This window comes from Myotis myotis, unplaced genomic scaffold (assembly GCF_014108235.1).
Source record: "Myotis myotis isolate mMyoMyo1 unplaced genomic scaffold, mMyoMyo1.p scaffold_m19_p_3, whole genome shotgun sequence".
Taxonomy (NCBI): domain Eukaryota; kingdom Metazoa; phylum Chordata; class Mammalia; order Chiroptera; family Vespertilionidae; genus Myotis; species Myotis myotis.
The window spans coordinates 198,377,082-198,398,193 of NW_023416335.1; the positions used below are offsets into that span (position 1 = coordinate 198,377,082).

Genomic DNA, 21,112 nt, shown 5'->3' on the forward strand with positions numbered 1-21,112 from the left:
TTTGCTGTTTAATTCATTAGGCTACATGGTATAATGGAAAGGAGCGGGGTTAAGATTCCAGTTAATCACTTGTATGACCTTGGACCAGTAACTTCACCTCTTGAGCCTCAGGTTTTCCATCTGTAAAATGTAGATACCAGTTCTCTGTCTTTTAGGGTTGTGCTACGGCATAAATGGGATAATAATTGATATCTAAGCACAGTGCCTAAAATGAAGAAGAAATTGGATGATGCAAGTTATTGGCTGACAGTTCATTTCTGAAGATGTGACTGCTGAACTTTCTATAAGTGTTAATGCTTTCATATGCAGGAAGTATATGTTATGTCTTGTGTATTGTTTGTTTATACATCTCCCTCCTCCATGGACTTGGCCAGTGTATATATGCCGGGAGCCGGTCCATCCTTGCTGTTTCAAGGGACCTGGCATATATGGCATACTGTTCTTAATATGTTTGCTCACCTTCTTGGCACTATGTGTTTTAACCAAGGTCACCTCTCTGAGAAAGGTTGTTTCCCCAGGTAGGGATTTTCCCCTGAAGTTAGGGAGGGAATAAAACCTCTTAACTAAGTGCCAGGCGGGTAATTAATCACTTTAACTATGAACAATCATGCTTAAGCTACATAATCTTTACTCCCTGGAATGGAGATAAGAAACGCCCTAACCTTTGTAATAGAGATTGATAGGATTGAATCAACTGGTATAAATACAGATGTAACAAGACAGCAACACACAGAACTTAGAACACAGAACTTAGAACACAGAACTTAGAATACGGAACCAAGAGAGCCAGAACTTAGAACACAGAACTTAGAACACAGAACTTAGATTGAGAGAACATGGCAAAAGATCCTGGACTGAACCTGACTACAGAAATTGGCAAGAGAACCTGACTAGACCCTGGTGACTGAACCTGGCTGGAGAACCTGGACTGAACCTGGCTGGAGAACTTGGACAGAACCTGGCTGGAGAACCTAGTGAGGTAACATGGCTACAGAACCTGGCTGGAGAACCTGGACTGAACCTGGCTGGAGAACTTGGACAGAACCTGGCAGGAGATCCTAAGCAGAACTTCGCTGGAGATCCAGACCAGAACTTGGCTGGAGATCCTGGCTGGAGATCCTGGCTAGGCTGCTGATCAACTGAACACTGTCTCCGTGTCCTTCCTTCTTCGCCGACTCCGTCTACACCTTTGGGGACCCCTGGACCTGCTGGGGTTCGACCCCGGCATATATACTCTGATGGGCCAGGCCCTTTATATGTACCTCTGAGAAGTCCTAATTCTTAGAGTACCTGAATGGATTTGCTCAGGTATCAGGGGTTCCTCCCAAATCCCCCTGTAATATACCCATTTTTCTCATATCCATCCTGTCTTGGTAATTCTCATGATTTTTTTAAACATATCCCCAGGATCTCCATTATTATATATTTATTAAACATGGAATTCAACAGTTTCAAGTGCCTATGCCATTTATTTCCACTGTGTAATTTTTATTCTCATTTGTCATTTTGTGTTTCTTTGAGGGGAATTATATAAGAGCTAGAAGTGCTGCACTGACTCACAGTCCTTGTCCCTTCAACCCAGTAATCCTCTGCAAAAGGGACAAGAAGAAATGTTTTGGGGAGAGCAGCCTATTTCATTTTCTCAGACTTAGGCTGCATGTACTGTCTGATGTTGACTTAAAACAGCTCTCCCAGACCTTTCATCTGTCACCTGTCTGCCTTCTTCTGGAATCTTGATGGGTCTACAGACGTTCATTTTGCACCTCTGTGGAAATGTGGAGCACCCAATGGTGGTTGGGAGCACGGAGGAATGGAATAATACCAGGTTGATGCTGTGGTGTTAGTCTTGCTGATAGAGAGAGCAGGAGCTTAAGGACACACTTGCCCAGTACCTACGCATAGAGCAGGACATGCGTTGCGAAGGGAAGGCTGCCGAGTTGTCTCCCCATGGGTCATCCAGCAAGGAGGCCTTACCTATTTGAATTTCCCAAGACCAAGGCTCAGGCTCACAACATGTGAGCTTGGAAGCTAGATCTTGGGGCCAGACACATACTAAGCAGTTTATGGGAAGTAGACGTGTAGAAGCCCAGGATCCCAGACTGCTAGCCGTACTGAAAACCCTGTCTGCCGGGTAGTCGGGAACACTAGTACCATTACTCCCTGCACTGGAGGCCACGTCCTAGTCTGAAGGCTGTCTGGTGAGCACTGTCAGAGCAAGGGCACATAGGTGGATAAAGGAGAGTGAAACTGTGTGTCAGGACAGCCTGGCTGTGTATTTGGAATTCTCGATCTCTGAGGCTGTTGCCTGGATGGGCACTGCCCAGTTTGTCTCTATTGCATTGTTTGTTGGTTGTTTTTTAGTATGTGTTTTTATTGATTTTAGAGACAGAGGAAGGGAGAGGGAGAGAGAAATAGAAACATCAATGATGAGAGAGAATCATTGATCGGCTGCCTCCTGCACACCCCCTAACGGGGATCGAGCCTGCAACTAGGGCATGTGACCTGACCAGGAATCCAACTGTGACCTCCTCGTTTATAGGTCGACACTCAACCACTGAGCCACACGGCCGGGCTCTTGGTTGGTTTAATGCAGTGGTTCTCAATCTTCTGGCCCTTTAAATACAGTTCCTCATGTTGTGACCCAACCATAAAATTATTTTCGTTGCTACTTCATAACTGTAATGTTGCTACTGTTATGAATCGTAATATAAATATCTGATATGCAGGATGGTCTTAGGTGACCCCTGTGAAAGGGTCGTTCGACCGCCAAAGGGGTCGCGACCCACAGGTTGAGAACCGCTGGTTTAATGCTTCCTTTATACTGACCAAACCTCACTCTGATTTGAGTCATCCTTTCTTAAAGATTGGTTAGAATTTACAAATTGACTTGGGTCATATTTTTCCCCCACCTTGGAGAAATTTAAGGTAACTCTTTGTACCTCTCGCATGACCCATTATTACTGATTAACAGTTTACCTCTGAGCAGGCTTTTTATTTCCCTCACGTCTGGGTTTTTAGTAGACTTCTCACTGTAGCCTTATTCTACTGGTAATATGTAAATTTACTATTTTTACCTTGCCAGGCCTAGTTTACTCATCTGTATAAGGCACCAGATTAATTAGCTAACCAGTAAAGTAATTTCTAACTTTAAATTCCTACCTTCAAGTTTCAAAAGATTTTCCTCTTAATAAAGAAAAAAAGCTGTGATTTTGTGAAGCTTAGCTTTCCCCTATCAAACAGCATGATTCTTGACCAGATCCCCCTAGCTAGTTGGTATTAATAAGGCCGACACCTTTCCTTGGCTTTTTTTTTTTTAAGAACAGGTCTGGATTCAGTCATTCATGCCTTTGCATTCCAGTTCCATCCTCATAGTACTTCTTTGGACAAATCAATCATCTTTCATATTTCATTGAGGCTTCTAAAATGATTTTTTAATTCTCTTTCCATCAGTAATTTATTAGCTGGAATTCTAGAGTAAAGAACTTTCTCTTATTAACTATTTGGTTACTTTGAAATGTTGTTAATAAAGTAAAGTCAGGACAAATGCTTAATTCTTTCTCTTTATCGATTTTTTGAGTAATGAATTGAGAATTTAGCACTTCCAATGTTGAACAATGTGTTTTTTTTTAAATAACATCTTTTGAACTCAGATTTTGACATATTTTATATGTATCAATACATGTGATCCATATTTCCATAATCTATGTAAATTGGTGCAATTCCTATTGTTTTTGATGAGATTGACACAATGTATGGAATTTCCTTCAAACTATTCTGGCACCTAAAAGCAAACCATCAACAAAGGGAGTGATATAGATGAAAAAATATTGGAAAAAATCCTTTTCTTTTTCAACTTTATGGAAAAATCTTCATATTTATTAAAGCTGGGTAATGGGTTCATAGGGTTCATTATACTGTTATTTTAGCTTTGGATATGTTTGAATTTTTTCCAAATAAAATAGCTCTAGAAATACACATAATTCTAAGGTTATCAGAGGTGTAAATCTGAATTTAGTCTTCAACTCTGGTCTCTACATTAATCCCCTGGAGAAGGTTCTTTGATTTTTATTGAAATTCCAGATATCCCAACAACAGTTCTTACTATTGATAGCCCCGGACAACAGCATGCCAAATATGTGCATATTCTCCAGGATTTGGGAAAGTATTTTAATATTTGACTTCATTGGAATATTGGTAATATGTAAATTGACTTTCCCTATTCATAAAACTCTTGTCATGCTATCTGAGGTTGTTCACTTTTGAAAGAAACGGTGTTCAGTAAATATTGTTAGTGTGAAAATCAATTGGTATCACAATTCTAGCATCACTTGCATCCCTTAAGAATTTAAAGCTCAGTTGTTTATGCTCTCTGGATTTCATGCCAGAAAATAATCTGGCATTTTAGCCTTTCTGAACTGACTTAGTCAACATAATGGTGCTATTTCTCATTCCAGGTTTAAGTTTATCTATTCATGGGGCTGAAAAGCGTTTGCAAATCCATCAACGGCGAAGTGTGGCAAGCCACCCAAGGTCACGTCGCCTGCCCGTGGTCAGGCATTCCTCACTCCCACCAAGTAGAAGGTCAATAAAAATGGAGGCAAGCTCTTCTGGAATCAATAATGGGAAAACCAAAGCCTTCCACCCAGGTAAGGCATGGGGAAAGTGCAGCAGGGACCCATGTTAGTAGCAATCAAAAACAGCCTGTGTTATATTTTCATTATTGAATTATGCCATAATTCCAGTTAAGTTTGCTTTTTAAAAGAATCTTGTGTCTGTCCCTTTCTTCATTTCAATCACTGGTAAATGTCACAAGACAAGTAAGAGTAGAGAGAGAGCTTGATGTGTCAGAAAGGTGAAGGCTACATTCTGCCGACAGTGGTAGAATCTAAATGAAGATCTAAGTGAATTAACTTCTTAGTTCAAAAATGCTTATTGTATACTAAAACAAAAGAGGATTTGGCCATTTTCTTCATAATTTATTCTAGGATAGGCCAGGGAGAAGGTCAACCTGAGAATGCCCATGTTGAAGCCCAAGGTATCTGGTTTGACTTGCCTATAACCTCTTAAGAGTAAGGCAGAAGATTGGGGTTATATTATGTTTCAAGGCTCTTGGAAGCATTTTAACAAGTAAAAAATGTTAAAATGAGTCAATATCAAAGCAAGTAGTTTTTTAAAAAAGGTTTTATTTGCTTGTTTGAATGAGAAGCTTATTTAGGTATTTATTCATTCATTCAACCAATTTATTGAATGCCTGCTATATGCCAGGCATTGTCTTGGATGCTGAGGAAACATCACTGAACAAGGCAACTTTACTGTCCATCTGATTCTTCTGTGTAATGTCTGGGCAGGTGGCCACCCAGCCCCAACTAAAGCCAAGGCTCCATCTCTAGCCATGTCATGCCATATTCTCTCTCTCTCTCTCTCTCTCTCTCTCTCTCTCTCTCTCTCTCTCTCTCTCTCTCTCTCTCTCTCTCTCTCTCTCTCTGCAGATTCCTTACTCTCCATCTCCAAATGTATCTCTCTTTACTCCCATCCTTTCCATCTTTCCTACATTTTTAGGAAATGAAGGTTCTCTCAATGATCTTGAATAAGCCTTCACCTGTGCCCTTGGCCACCCCTCCTCTCTTGAGCCTTGCTCAGGAGAATGTGTCCTCTCATTCTCTCTTTTTCTTCCTCCCTTACTGCTGGTTCTTTCTCTTCAGGTTATTAAATAGGCTTAAGCTCTCCCATTCCTATCAAATTTATTTGCCACTTTCTCTTTCATTTACCATCTCTCTTGAAGTTTCCCTTCTCCTTTGTAAGCCAAAGATCTTCTGATCTTCTAAGCCAAAGAATAATCTACACCATTTCCTCTTCTCTCTCCCTCCAAGCCACTCTTCAACCTACCACTACCTGGTTTCTAGCTCCTCCACATCTTCTCTTGAGGCCCTTAGTGACCTCTTATTGGCCCAGCATGCCAAGTGACAGACTCTTCTGATGCACCAGACCAGAATGGACCACCAGTCCTTCCCAAAACCATATTCCCTGGCTCCCACAACAGTCTTCTTTCTTGGTTCTTCTGTTAGTTCTTTGGCATACAACTTTCCCGGTTTTCCCATTTCCATCATCTCTCTCTTCTTCTTGCATCCTATCCCAGCAGGTCTTTTACACTAAATCTAGAATAGTTCATCTCAACCCACCATGTCATTCACCTTGCTTGTCCTGCTGTCTGTAGGGTAAAGTTTAAACCTCTTAGCATGTTGAAAACAAGTGGCCTTCATGATTTAGCCTCTACGGCTTCTCATTCTTCATTTTTGCCTATCTCTGCCTTAAACTTTATATGCTGGTGTATCAGTCAGGATTCATCCAGAAAATCAGAACCAGTGAAAGATACATACTAGAGATTTATTACAAGGAATTGGCTTTCATGATTGTGAGTTCTGTCAAGGTAAGTCTGAAATCCATAGAGCAGGCTGTCAGGAAGGGCAGACTGGAACTCTTGGGTGCAGATGAAGCTGCTGTCCAGGTGGAATTTCTTCTTTTTCAGGGAGGCTTCAGCTCTGCTTTCAAGGCCTTTCAGGTGATTGGATCAGTTCTGTTTAGATTCCCTAGGATAATCTTCCTAAGTTAATTTCAACTGATTTCAGATTTCTATCACAGCACAGCAATACCTAGTGTTCATTGAGTAATTGGGGACTATAGTCTAGACAAGTTGGCACATCAACTAGACCATTAATCAGATTAATCAGACATCTAATCAGACTGACTTGCATTCAGCTCTTCAAACACCTGGTACAATTTCATGTCTCCCAACATTTGCTCATGCTGCTCTCTCTAGGATGCCTTGGTTTTGCCACATTATATTTTAACATTTTTTTAAATTACCTGTCTCTCCACCATAAGGTTTTCAAGGATGAGAAGTCTGGATTATATATATTGTATCTCCAATAAATATGAGTAGGGTAGGACTGAACTGAACCATCATTAACTGTTTTTCAGATTATTACAATAGTTTTTTTATAAACAAATTTTTCCAGCTTTATTGTGTTATCACTGACAAATTATAGTAGTTTTCTAAATTGTTCTATCTGCCTTTCTTTCAACAAATATTTGTTGAAGGCCTATCCTTCAAGTACTTATGATACAGCAATGAAATAAACAAAGGTCCCTGACCTCAGAGAATCTGATAGGTAAATTATATAGTGTTTAGGAAGATAATAAGTATTATGGGTAAAAGGAAAAGTAGGGGAATCAGGTAGTAGGATTGCTTATTGAAATTTTAAATAAGGTGGTCAGGGTAGGCCTCTTCATGGAGGAGATGTGCAATCAAAGACTAGAAGGAGCACCCTGGCTAGGTGGTTCAGTTGTTGGAGTGTCCTCCCATAAACCAAAAGGTTATGGGTTTGATTCCTGGTCAGGGTACATACTTGGGTTGTGGGTTCAATCCCCAGATGGGGCACTGAGAGAAGGCAACTAATTGATGTTTCTTTCTTACATCAATGTTTCTCTCTCTCCCTTCCTCTCTAAAAACCAATAAAAAGCATATCTTCAGGTGAGGATTAAAAAAAAAAAGACTAGTAGGAGCCAAGAGAGCCTTGTAGATGGGCAAGTTCATTGCAGCAGAGGGCTAGTCAGTGGATAGGGCCTAGGATAGCAATGAATCTAGAAGTTTGAAGATCAGCACAGAGGGCCTGAGCCTAAAGTGAGGGGAAAACATCAGCCTAGAGAGGCCAGTGGGAACAGATTGGCCAGGGCCTTATAGTCCACGGTAAGGACTTTGAATCCTGTGTGAAATCAGAGCACTTTCAGGGTTTGGAGAAAAAGAATCCTATGATCTGACTTATATTTTACAAGGATCACTTTGGCTACTGTTTGAGTATATAGATAGAGAGGGTGAAAGGAGAAAGGTCACATAGGAGGCCACCATAACAGTCTAATCAAGAGATGATGGTAGCTCTCATCATTAGGGGTAGGAGTAGGGTCGTGGTGAGGATTTGGATTTTGGAAGTATTTTAAAGATGGGCTAACAGGATTTCCCAATGGACTGAATGTTGGGTAAGAGAGAAAGGAGTTCTAAGGATGACTCCAAGGTTTTTTATCTGAATATATTTGATTGATATCCAATGGAGAAGCTGTAGGAGAAACAGATTTGGTGGATTTTAAGTCAGAAGTAAGGCCAAGATCAGAAGTCTGATTGTGAACCTGATAATATTAAAAACTGGCAAGATCATGTAAGTGGTGGGATAAACATGTCTGGAGTTTGAGTGATTAGTCTTGGTGGGAGATCTAAAATTGACTGTTGTTGACATATAAATGGTCTTTGAAGCACTGAGATGAAAAGAGATGACAAAAGAAAGAAGTAAAGATGGGGCAGTGGGGGGGATTAAGAGCTGAAATCTGGGGCACTCCAATAGTAAAGGTAAAAGAGAACATGAATTAGCAGCAAAGAAGACCAAGACAGAATGCCCAGCAAGGATGGAAAGAAGCCAGAAATTATGTGTCTTGAAAGATAAGTAACGAAAGTTTATCAAGAAGAGAGGAGTGGTGATTATCTAGGTTAAATATTGCCGAAAGTCAAGTAAGTCCAACGCTAAGAATTGGCCATTGATTTTAGTAAAGTGAAGATCAATTGTGATTTTAATAAGAGAAGTTTTGGTGAAGTGGTGGGTATGAAATACTGATTAATGTAGATTTAAAGGAGCATGGGAGGGTATACATTGAATACCCTAAATACAGACAACTTTTTTGAGCAGTTTGCTGTGACAGATAGTGAAAAAATAGGGAAGAAGCTGGAGGAGAAATAAGGTCAAGGGAGAGTTTCTTTTCAAAATAGCAACTGTTTAGTAGATAATTCATGATGTCTGAAAGAGGGGAGAATTCATGATGTGAGCATTGGTGAGAGAGATGAGAGTAGCGCACAATACAATCATGAATAGTTTATTTGTGATAACAGATGGGAAGGGACAATATGTGTATGTTGGCAGTGTGATGAGGATCTAAGAAGTTCTTTTCCCACTGTCATTTTTATTTGTAATGTGGGAAGCAAGGTCATGGCTGAGAATGAGAATGGAGCCAAGGAGAGAGAGGCAGAGAAAGAGGGAGAGGTGGAGGGGAATCTGTATGTTATGATGATATGATGGTATGATAAACAAGAAATATGACTGCCAGTCACGTTCAAGGGCTGTTGTAGATTTATGGTTATGATTAAAGTAGGAGGAGTCACCATAGTTGTGTTTTGCTTTAATCTTGTTTAGCCACATGAGTGAAGACATAAAATAGATGGGGGGTTAGATTTAGTCAGGGCTGCATTTTGCCAAAGAATTAGGAAAAGAGTGATTGGGATTCACAGGTGCATGAGAGGCAATGATTATAATAATTGATTATGTGATGTAAGCTTTGTAAAGAGTTAAGTCAAGACATCAAGGGGGTGAGGAACAGTGGAAAGCTGATAGAATCAATTGATTGGAGGTCTGAGAGGTTTGAAAGGGTGTTGAGGTCGGGTAATGGGAAGAAGAGCTGGAAAGATAAGAGGATGTGATAAGAGAGGGCATGCATGGCACTGATGTTATGGAGGAGGGTGCTATTATTAGCAATAAGCAAGTCTAGACTAGGATATGAAATGAGTGACTATAATAAGGCAAGATCATTGGAGTAAAGAATTCTCAGGACTGAGAGGCCAGGGTTTAGAAAGCATTGTCTATATAGATATTGAAATTTTCAATAATTGAATAGTTTTGGGGAGAGTGATAATAAGCCAGGAGTTAACCTCATCAAGAAATGTGGAAGCATGACCTGGGAGGCAGCAGGTGAATGTAGTCATGAGGAATAGAAGGTGATAAAACATAACAACCTGAGATTTAAAGCTGGGGGTGTTTAGGGAAGAAGGAAGAACAATGGTCTGAAGTGGCATTAAGACTCAAGGAAATCTAAGTTCTCATCATAAGAAAAAGAAATTGTAACTCTGTATGGTGAAAGATGCTAACTAGATTTATTGTGGTGATTATTTCTCAGTATACACAATTATCAAATTATTATGCACAACTGAAGCTAATAATATGTCTATTATACCTCAATACTAAAAGAGACTCAAGGAAGATATCTTCTCCAGATCCATTGGTGTCAGGGCTCTAGCAGAAAATCCCACAGGGAAGCAGTGAACTCTGGGAACAACAGGCTTTTATTGGAAAGGATGAAGGGAACAATCTGAGAAAAGACAGATGATGAGAAGTTAATTCTGGGGGGCCCAATAAAAGGCTTTTGGATGTTGGAGAGTTGCCTTTGATGGCTCTCTTTAGTTATTTTTTCAGACCACCCCAAAGTTCTCTAATGATGATGATCAACATTATCCCTCCTCTGCTTAAAAAATCTTTATGGCTGTTCAGAAGTAAGTGCAACTTTGTGGTCCCTCTCCACTGTAACCTCCCTCTTTTTTTCCCTGGTTATGTCATTTTATACTCCATGACCTGCTGATTCTACTTGAACCATCATCAGCATTTCACTATTGCTCAAGTAGGCTTTTACTAGTACTTTCCATTTCTCTGTCATTGCTCAAGCTCCTCCCTGTTTCTTGGAGGAGCCCTTCCCCCAATTGATCTCTACTTCTCATTTCTCAAAATATAACCCAAATTCCAGTTTCTCCCAAAAGCCTTTCTAAATCTCACTGATCAGAATTGATCTTTATAGAACTTGGAAGCCTTATTGGGTCCACCTGGTTTTAGATTTTATAGTTCTCCTGGAAGGCAGGAACTGTATTTATCTTTGTATTCCCCATCCTTGCTAAGCCCATGAGATACTCAGAGTAGGTTCCACTACTAAATGATTATTTACTGTTTGTCAAATCTATTCCACCCACTGGATACAGGTTTGCATCCTGAGATTATATAGAGTAAATCTAAGTCTTCTTTCAAATGATGATCCTTGAGTTGTTAAAAAACTCATCTTGAGCTGCTTGTCAACTGAAACATTTCCTAGTTTCTTCAATGCTTCCTTCAGTGACATGTTTTTCAGATAACCTCCTGCCCACTCTGCTCTTAGAAACAGTCTTATTTCATGGCTGCCTCTTTGAAAACACAGTGCCCAGAATAGCACCAGTGGTTCTCAACCTTCTGGCCCTTTAAATACAGTTCCTCATGTTGTGACCCAACCATAAAATTATTTTCGTTGCTACTTCATAACTGTAATGTTGCTACTGTTATGAATCGTAATATAAATATCTGATATGCAGGATGGTCTTAGGCGACCCCTGTGAAAGGGTCGTTCGACCGCCAAAGGGGTCACAACCCACAGGTTGAGAACCGCTGGCATAGACTATTCTGCTGGTGTCTGACCCAGGCAGAGTACAGTCGGCCTTTAATTCATATCCTATACCGATATTAATGTAATATAATTTAAATACATATTATTAAGGTATTTCCTAACAGTGTACCATCAGCATGGGATAATTTAGACTTTCTCTAGTCACTGCTCTCACCTTAAAAACACATCACTACATTTATCTATGCATAATTTTATAATAACTTGTTAAACTATTGGCTATTGGCTGAAAATATAAAGCCAATTGTTTAGCATAGAATTATAATTAAGAAAAATTATATCATACAAATATACAAAAACAACGCATTTAGGAACAACAAGTCATCATGGAACAACAGATACAACATACAACACTCCTGAATAGTGTATACGGATAGCTGCTTTTTTTTCCCTACACTGGGAAACACTCCAAAGCTTTAGAATGTAGATGTATACCTTTTATTTGTACTTGCCTTTCACTCTAGCTTCTAATATGTATTTTTATTTTTCCTCATTTTCTTTTTTTTTCAATATAGTTTTATTGGTTTCGGAGAGGGAGAGAGAGATGGAAATACCAATGATGACAGAGAATCATTGATCGGCTACCTCCTGCATGCCCCCTGCTGGGGATCGAGCCCTCAACTTGGGCTTGTGCCCTTGACAGGAGTTGACCCTGGATCCTTCAGTCTACAGGCTGGCGCTCTGTCTACTGAGCCAAACCGGCCAGGGCTTTTTCCTCATTTTCGATGTACCCTGACTTAATGTTTTATATCTATCTTGTGGCCTGTTAGATTGGGCATGCTCCCTTTTTGTGAATTTGTTCTTTTATTCTAATTCAATTCTAGGGGCGGAATATTTTGGCTGAAATAAAAAAGAAGTTGGAAAAATTTTGTGACATACACAGAGCTTGGACATTACGCTTGTAGATAGTGTTGTCCTTCGAAGACATTGAACTGGAAGTGTCCCATTACATTTCCGCCCCTTCCTCCTCCAGCTTGTCTGCCTTCCCCACCCAAACAACTGGGCAATTTCACATCTACAGCATGACTGGCAGCACTGGAGAGGGAAGAAAACATTTAGGTATAGTTACAGGAGCAAGTCTCAGAGAGCAGCAATGAAAGCTTCCAGAATCACAGGTATAAGATAAGGATAGCATTGACATTTGCTGGGAGTTACAGTGATAGTTTCATCTCAGCAATTCCTTTTTCCCCTCAGTCACTCACTGCTGGTTTTTCTTTGTTATAGTTGCCAGGAAGAGCCTTGCTTTTTTTTTTTACTTTAAAACCAGAATTTCAGTGGTAAGTTGGATTTAATGGGATGATACTAAATTTCTCAAGTCTTTACAGTGGTAATACATTTAAGGATTAAAACCCTGTGTTTATATATCTACATATGATAGCATAATTTTTAATCCCTAAATCCTAGATCTTAGAGCATGTGATATTGTCAAACAAGACCTATTTGGCTTAGTTTATTGCATCATTTTGGGGGGAGTGGATCTTTGTAAACATATAATAACGAGGATAGAAATAGACCTTCCATAACTTTATTTATACATATTTGTAAAAAGACACAGCACTCAAGGTGCTTTTGGTTCCTTAAAGCCTCTCTCTTTCTGTACTCAATGGAAAAGTTCTCCATCAACCAAAAAGAAAAAGAAAAAAGAAAACCAAAACCACACACACACACACACACACCACAAAAATCAATCTGTATTGCATTTAACAAATAACGTCTTGAACTTAAAGGAGCATTTGGGAAGGCTTTTGCAATATTTTGGTGGCATTTTATCTGGTCACCTGAATATTTACTGATAGTGCTTCCTCTTGTGAAGTTAACGACCTACTTTTTGTTTTTCATGGTCAGGTTGTGTGTATAATGGGAAATCTAATCCTTTATTTAATGTCAGGGTTTCATTGCACTGACTTAAAAGTCTTAGTTTTTATAGAGACAGACTCATAGAAAGAGAGCAGGCAGACAGCTCTGGTTGGGGTAGGGAATGTTGGGGAAGTGGGGGGATTGAGCAAAAAAGAAAAAAGAGAGAACTCATGGGCATGGACAACAGTGTGTCGATTGCAGGAGTAGGGGGAAGTAGAGGTGGAAGAGGGCATAGAGGGGACAAATGGTGATGGAAAAAATAAAATTAAATAAAAATAAAGTCTTAGTTGTTTTTTTATATATATATTTTATTGATTTTTTACAGACAGGAAGGGAGAGGGATAGAGAGTTAGAAACATTGATGAGAGAGAAACATCGATCAGCTGCCTCTTGCACGCCCCCTACTGGGGATGCCCGCAACCAAGGTACATGCCCTTGACCGGAATCGAACCTGGGACCCTTGAATCTGCAGTCCAACGTTCTATCCACTGAGCCAAACCGGTCAGGGCTAAAGTCTTAGTTTTTTAAACTGGTACCTAAAACACTTTATGCTGTTATTTCTATTTATGTCAACATTGTAGAATACCTTTGTGCCTCATTCTCATGGAGTATGACCTTGGATGTTATATAAACACTGGAAATTCACTCACTTAAGTACCCACCCTCACCTCCCAAACAAACAGTTCAGATAGGATCTTAATTCCTTTTGTTTTATTTTTTCCTTTTAATTGAATTTATTGGGGTGACACTGGTTAACAAAATTACACAGGTTTCAGGTGCACAATTCCGTAACACATCATCTGTCCACTGTATTGTATGTTCACCACCCCAAGTCAAGTCTCCTTCCATCACCATTTATCTCCCCATACCCCAATTCCCCTCCTCCCAGCTGCCAGCCTGTTCTCTATGAGTCTGTCTCTATTTGCTTTTGTCTTTTATTTTTCCTTTTTGTTTTTAAAGGATGTTTTAGACTTGCCCCTTCTAAAGGAAAACCTGAAACAGAACAAGGGATGCTCCCAGGTACCATTGTGAAGTTTTTCTTTCAAAGTGTGAATTTTTTACACTGGCTTCTATTTTATTTTTTTAAATCATGGAAACATGTGGCTTGGTAATTTAGTGTTGTTGTGGTGTTTTTTGTGTGTTTGGGTTTTTTTTTTGTCAAGGTGATAAATTTCACTGTTTATAGTTCAGTGACTCTTAGCAGAGAGAAGATCTGGCCTTTAAAACATTACAGATGATGTACCACGTTATCGTACATTTGTGCTCTCTTTCTTTCTCTTTTCCTGGTTATAGCAAGAGAAGTATGACCTGTATCCTCACTGAATCCATGGGGGACTGGGCTCACAGTGGGGATCGGGCTTAAAACCTGACTGGCTGGGCAGAGCTGTGTTTGTAACATGGCCTTGTCTGTGCATATTTTGCTATGAGTGAGTTCCTTGAAGGACTAAGAAAAGCATACTTTTCTTCTTTTGAGCATGTTTGCTTTTGCTCAAAATCTGCTAGTTCTGCAAAATACACTCCTTCACCACTCCCAGAGACTCGTCTTGGAAACGAGCTGGCTCCAAGTCTTTGCTGTGAATAAAGCACCCCGCCCCCCATTTTTGTGCATGTTCTTAATTAAAGCTCTACAGCTTCTTTATCTGGTTTCAGAAAAGGAGAAAAGAACTAGGGGGCTAAGCCCCTTTCAAAACCTACTCCAAGTGCCAGAGAATTTTTTTCCTTTTCAGATAAATGTGATGTAGATGATTCTGTTGGGGTGGGGGTGGGGATGGGGTGTGCAGAGACAGTTTGTTTTTTTTTATCATCAAGTGATTTCTTTCAAGGACCTTTAAGGGGATTCAGGTGAAGGAGCCCCCATCTATGTGGAGAGCTGGCTGCTCCTTTAAGTAGCCCAGACCACAGTCATACAGTAGTGATCATGCCGGATTATTTAAGCCAGGGTTGCCTGCCTCATATCCATCATGCTGTTTGCAATGCTCTTGCTTTCAATCAATACATACTGAGTGTAACTTTAGGGTCTCTACTCTTAAGAGATTGCCCCCTGTTCTGCTTTAGTTTCTAGCTTTGCTTTGTCTTTTTCAAAGTATGTAGCTTACTCTTTTGTACAATGAAAATTTTATTCTGACTTGAATGTAATGATATTGAAATCAGTGACGCTATAATTTGCACTTTTTTGCATATGTCAACCCTTTTCAGGGAGTAAAAAGCCCTACTGTGTTTTTAAAGAAGGTCAAGTATATGCCCAGTACTGAAGTAGAGATACACACTGTATGTTTTCATATGTGGCACTTTTATGTATTTTGTTGGGTTCTAAATTGTACTGTTCAATACTATTTTTGAAGCTAGGATGTCATTTTTATAACCATCTTGGTGTTTTAGCACCATTATTATTACTTTTGATATACAGAATGAACTGTGTGCATTTATAGAGCAATAAGAGAATATATTTATTGTACTTTGTTTTTAAATGAATATGAACTAAAAGCATGAATCAATAAAAGTCATTAAAATGAAAAATACATATTTAAAACTCATTATTCTGCAAGGTAGATGGGACTTCTTTAGTTTCATTCTTTTACTTGTAGTGTACTTAGACTAATGCATCATAGCTCTGTTGAGAGATTATACAAGAGCTCTCAACTGAGTTTCTAATTTGTAGTGAGTCATAGATCTTAGAGGCAGCATGGACATTTTAGCCATATTGAGGCCTATTAAGTCATCCATCTACTTTTTACAAAGTTAATAATCCCAATTCCCAAAGTGCTTTCTGAAAACCTATTGTTAAATATGAAAAGACAGAGCAAGGCAGTCTTGTAGATCTCTGTGCCATCAGCCCTAGATATTTCCTTTAGAGTCTACAACCTTTTCTGAGTGCCTACTATGTGCTAACTATGTATTTGGAAAATACTTCCTAAGGGCTGATACAGTGTAGAACTTTATCATGTTGTCCTTAGGGAGCTCTCAGTTGTGTCCAAATTGGTGATCAGTCAGTGTTCTTTGGTTATAAATAACTGAAGCCAATTATTTAAACCAAGCAAATAAGGAATTTAAAGCTGAATGATATGGAAAGAAAGCCTAGAGAACCAGCTTTGCAAAAGGAACAGAAACCAAGAAAAGAACTATTTAACTATCTGGAAAAAAATGAACTACAATTTTTAAAATATTTTTTTATTGATTTCAGAAAAGAAGGGAGAGGGATAGAGAGATAGAAAAATCAATGATGAGAAGCATCAATCCACTGCCTCCTGCATGCCCCTCACTGGGGATGGAGTCTGCAACCCGGGCACATGCCCTGACTGGGAATTGAACCATGACCCTCCTGGTTCATAGGTCAACACTCAACTACTCAACGCTGAACTACTATTTTTCAAGTTTTGCACTATTTGGCTCAAGTTTTGAAGACCTGAGACAGAGGTTCTACTGGCCATACTCCTTTTCCTTGGTTGGGTAGAGGCTGATGAGAGAAATGATGGGGCAGGAGACCTCTCCTTCAGCTTTTATAATACGAGATAGGACCCTTTGGTTTCTCCTTCCACCCAGGCTGCAGTAAGGGAAAGGCACCTTCCCCAAAAGGAAAGAGATGTAATGTTAGAAAAAGGAAATAGACATGAAGAATGCCCACTGCAGGATCTGAACTTAACCTGATAGAATAGAAGCTAAACTGTACTAATGGCTGGAAGAAATATAAATAAAGATATGGGAACATTCCTATTGTGGAAAATTTAAGAAAGATTAAAAAGGATGCAAAATTGGACTTTGAAGGTCAACCAGGATTTCGACAGTCGGATGGGGAGATGGCCATCTTGATAGAGCAAAGAGCATAATAAGAGAGACAGTGAATTGTGCTGGTTATGAATGCAAGCTTTGTGCTTAGATATTATAAACAGATATGTTACCTAATAGCTATACAGACTTGACCAAATGACCCAATTGCTCTGAGTCTGATTCCTCTTCAGCAAAATGAGGGTATTAATACCTGCTTATGGTGTTAGAGTTGCCAGATAAAATACAGAACTCATGGTTAAATGTCAATAAACTATGATTACTTTTGGTGTACCAAATATTGCCTGGGGCACACTTATAAGAAAAAAAATTTAGTTGTTTATTTGAAATTGAAATTGAAAATGGGAACCCTATATTTTTATGTTTAATATCTGGCAACCCTGTACAGCATTGTTATGACAAATTCATTCATGTAAAGTGCCCAATATGATCCTTGTCACATAGTAGGTGCTCAGTAATAAGTGGTAGTGATCATTTTTGTTGTCACCATCATCACAGGCAACATTCTGAAGCTTTGTATGCCTGAGAATACAAATCTTTCTAATCATTTCTTTTTCGGTCACTGCACTATAGACCATTTCCCAGTTAACTTGTGCTGAGACCAGTAAGAGGAGTTCTCATTTTGTACACGGACACAGGTCCGTTCACCTTCTTCTTGTATTTGTATGGCTTCTCTTTCCTTCTGATTGTGTCAGATGTTTCTCTTGTGTATTGATTTCATTTGACTTTATCTTTTAGCCACTCATAATTAATGAATATTATTTTCTATTCCCACCCATAGACCAGTACTGAGAGTATTAAGAGCATCGGAGTTGGGATTATATTTTAAGGGTCAAGAACAGAGTAAACTGAAGCATTGATTGCAGTTTTTGAATTGGAAACTGTAACACTTAATGGGTATGGATCAAATTATCCCACTTTAATGATTATGCCATATAAAATAGAATTAGAAACCTTCTGAAATCTAAAATAGTTCTTCTCTTGCTTTTCCTTTATCTGTGAAGCTCATCATATAATCCTAGAGAAATGTCATTAGTCACAGAATATGTCCTTTATTCTCTTGTAGAATTTGTAAAATTATTTTTAAAAAAATCTTTATTATTGAAAGTATTACATATCCCCTTCCACCCCCCTTAACCTCGTCTAGCCCCCCTCCCACCCCCGCTCTAGGCCTTCACCACCCTATTGTCTGTGTCCCTGGGTTATGGTTGATCTCTCCCCACCCAACCTCCCACCCAATGTAAAATGATGTTTTGTTGATATGTTTGATTATTTTCCCAAGTAATTTTAACCTTCTTTTATCTCTTTTAAAAACCTAAGCAGCCCCTTCCCCATTTATGCATGGTTATTTTTCTCTTATGTAGTTGTGGCATTTACATGCTGGGACAAGATGATATCATAGGACAGGAACTTTAAGATATTGCTGTTTCTAGTGAGCTAGCATATCTGTAGTACTGTCTGTATACAGAAATAATTAAACATCTGATAATAATAAAATTACAGCTATAATTTGTTAAGCACTTTCCCATAGTTCTAATCTCAAACTCTGTTAAGCTATTTGCATTCATTATCTCACTTAATTCTCATACTATTCTCATGCTGTTTTCATTTTTTTATGGTTGGGGAAACTAAGGTACAGAGAAGTGAGATAACTTGACCAAGGACATACAGTCAATAATTGGCGGAGGCAAGATTTCAATTTTGGTGGTTTGATTCTCTCATTCATTGTGCTGTTACCTTCTTCAAACAATTTGATAGCAATTTTTCTAGCAAGTTAGTAAAACAAAGCCTTCGAAAATTTAAATTAGCAGAAGACCATACTAAAGAAGAAACCATTAGGGTTCCATTGAAAAGATACATTAGTCACTCAAATGGGTTACTATTTCTTTTCAGTATAAGTGATGCTCCACTTCACAGCTTGTGTTTTGTTCTGCTCTGCAGTAGACCTTTGTTTTTTCATGCTCCCTTTTTCTAGTTCCAAACAAAACTCATTCTGCTTCCCTGAGTTTCAAAGATTATTTTCTGACCCTCATGTCAAGGCCTGGGCTCAAATTAGAGAACGGACTGAACTCAGCCAGTGCCTTTTGTGTGCTGTCTCACCCCATACACAGCAGTGCCATATTTTAGCCCAACTGCAGAAAATAAATCCTTTGCATGGGGTGAAAAAACAAAACAAAACAAAAACTCAATGGCTAGGAAAAAGATAATAAATCCTCTTTAAAGATAGCATCAAAAATGGCAATTCCACTTTGTTTATAAATCAGCAATTATAGTAGAAATAAATCCTCAGTCCAGTGCTTTTACATCCAAACCACAACTTGACCTTGAAGATGCTATCACAGCCCTAGCCAGTTTGGCTTCAGTGGATAGAGTGTTGGCCTGTGGACCGAAGGGTCCCGGGTTCGATTCTAGTCAAGGGCATGTACCTCGGTTGTAGACTCCTCTCCGGGCCAGGCCCTGGTTGGGGCTCACGAAGGAGGCAACCAATCAATGTGTTTCTCTCACATCGATATTTCTCTCTGACTTTCTCTCTCTCTTTCACTCTCTCTAAAAATCAATGGAAAAATATCCTTGGGTGAGGTTTTAAAAAAAAATTTTTAAAAAAATATATATTTTTAAAAAGATGCTATCACAATGTAAAATTTCTACTATTAAACAGAATTCCATGTGCTAAAAAAGAACAAATAAACAAACCAGAAGTACCAGAGCCTGTGGGGATGTAAAAGAGTGAGAGATGAGGGGCAATTAAGGAAAGATTTAAAAAATGAAAGACAGCCAACAGACAAGTCTTTCTTGGCCAACTTGCCCCTGATTCTGCCAAGATGTGAGTCAAAATTCAACTCATTCTTTAGGGGGAAATAATTAAGGAAAAAGTAAATGTATAATCAGTCTTGACAACAATAATCTTGATGTCACTACCTTACGTTAGATGCTGCTCCATGGTTTCTGAAAGGCTCCCACAAATATTTCTCCTACATCTCATTTGGTCTTCACAGCTGTGGGTGAGGTGGGATTACCTGTATTTTTTCTGTGACTCAGGAAATGCAATTGCTTGCCCCAAAGTACAAAATTAGTTATTGATAGACCCAAACTAAGACTTATGTCTTTAATTTCTTATGGGTGTTTGTTTTTTTGTTATTTGTATGTTGTTTTACCTTTCACTGTGACAGTTTTATTTTTCTTGAAGATGGGAATTAGTTGAGTTTGGTGTTTTCACCTCACATTATCTGGAAACAGACATTGTTTTGAGAACTGTGCTTGATGCTTCTTGATGGAGCCAAAGGAATCTGGCTGCCCTTCTTGAATAGATCCTAGATCCTATAATAGATTCTTGAATAGAAGCATGGATGAAATGACATATTTGTTTTCCTATTTGTGGGATGGATTTTTGGTGTGGTCAGAAGATAAGATCTTCCACATGGCTTTGAAATTATCTCTCTATATAAAAGCCTAATATGCTAAGTGTCTGACTGAGCTGTCGACCAACCAGTCACTATGATGTGAACTGACCACTAGGGGACAGATGCTCCAATTGGTAGGTTAGCTTGCTGCTGGGGTCCTGCTGATCAGAACTGAGTGAGATGGGGCCAGACACTCCCTGGAGCCCACCCGCGGTCCCTCCCGCCATCCCTCCCTGGCCACTGGCCCCAATCAGCCCTGATCAGGACTGGGTGAGACGGCCTTGATCAGCCCCGATCACCGGCCAGGCGGAGAGACTCCACCTGTGCACGAGTTCATGCACCAGGCCTCTAGTGTTGAATAAAAAATGCTAAGAGCTCCTTAAATGGACCTCTGTTTTATTTCTCATTGCATTGAAGGTCAATGTGATGTATTCACGAACAGTTAGTGCTATGGTGTAGAAATAATACCAATCATCCCTCATTTGAATTACTTCCTCTTTGTGTTTCTTTAGAAATGTGTGATGTGAGGTTAGTAAATAAGGGGAAACTTAGGAAAACAAGCTATTTTGGGCCTTGGTGAATGTGGGCATTGGTATCTGTGCTCCTTGCTATCATACGCTGAATAACAAACTTATGTCTAAAAATACATACCAGATTCTTCCCTTCGATATTTGCATTTTCCCTTTCCTGAGGAACATATGCAAATATTTGTACCTATATTGCTGGGGTCCAACCCCAGCAGGTCCAGGGGTTCCCCAAAGGTGTGGACGGAGTTGGCG

General features: G+C 39.3%; 1 protein-coding gene across 1 annotated transcript in view; it reads left to right on the plus strand.

The window, feature by feature from the left end:
- Positions 1-21,112, plus strand: part of ANO4 (anoctamin 4) — a 257,465-nt gene that overhangs the window by 78,340 nt on the left and 158,013 nt on the right. The window contains exon 2 of the mRNA XM_036301477.1: positions 4,455-4,646. Coding sequence (XP_036157370.1) covers positions 4,592-4,646 — 55 coding nt within the window. The 5' untranslated portion in view covers positions 4,455-4,591. The remainder of the gene's footprint in view (positions 1-4,454; positions 4,647-21,112) is intronic.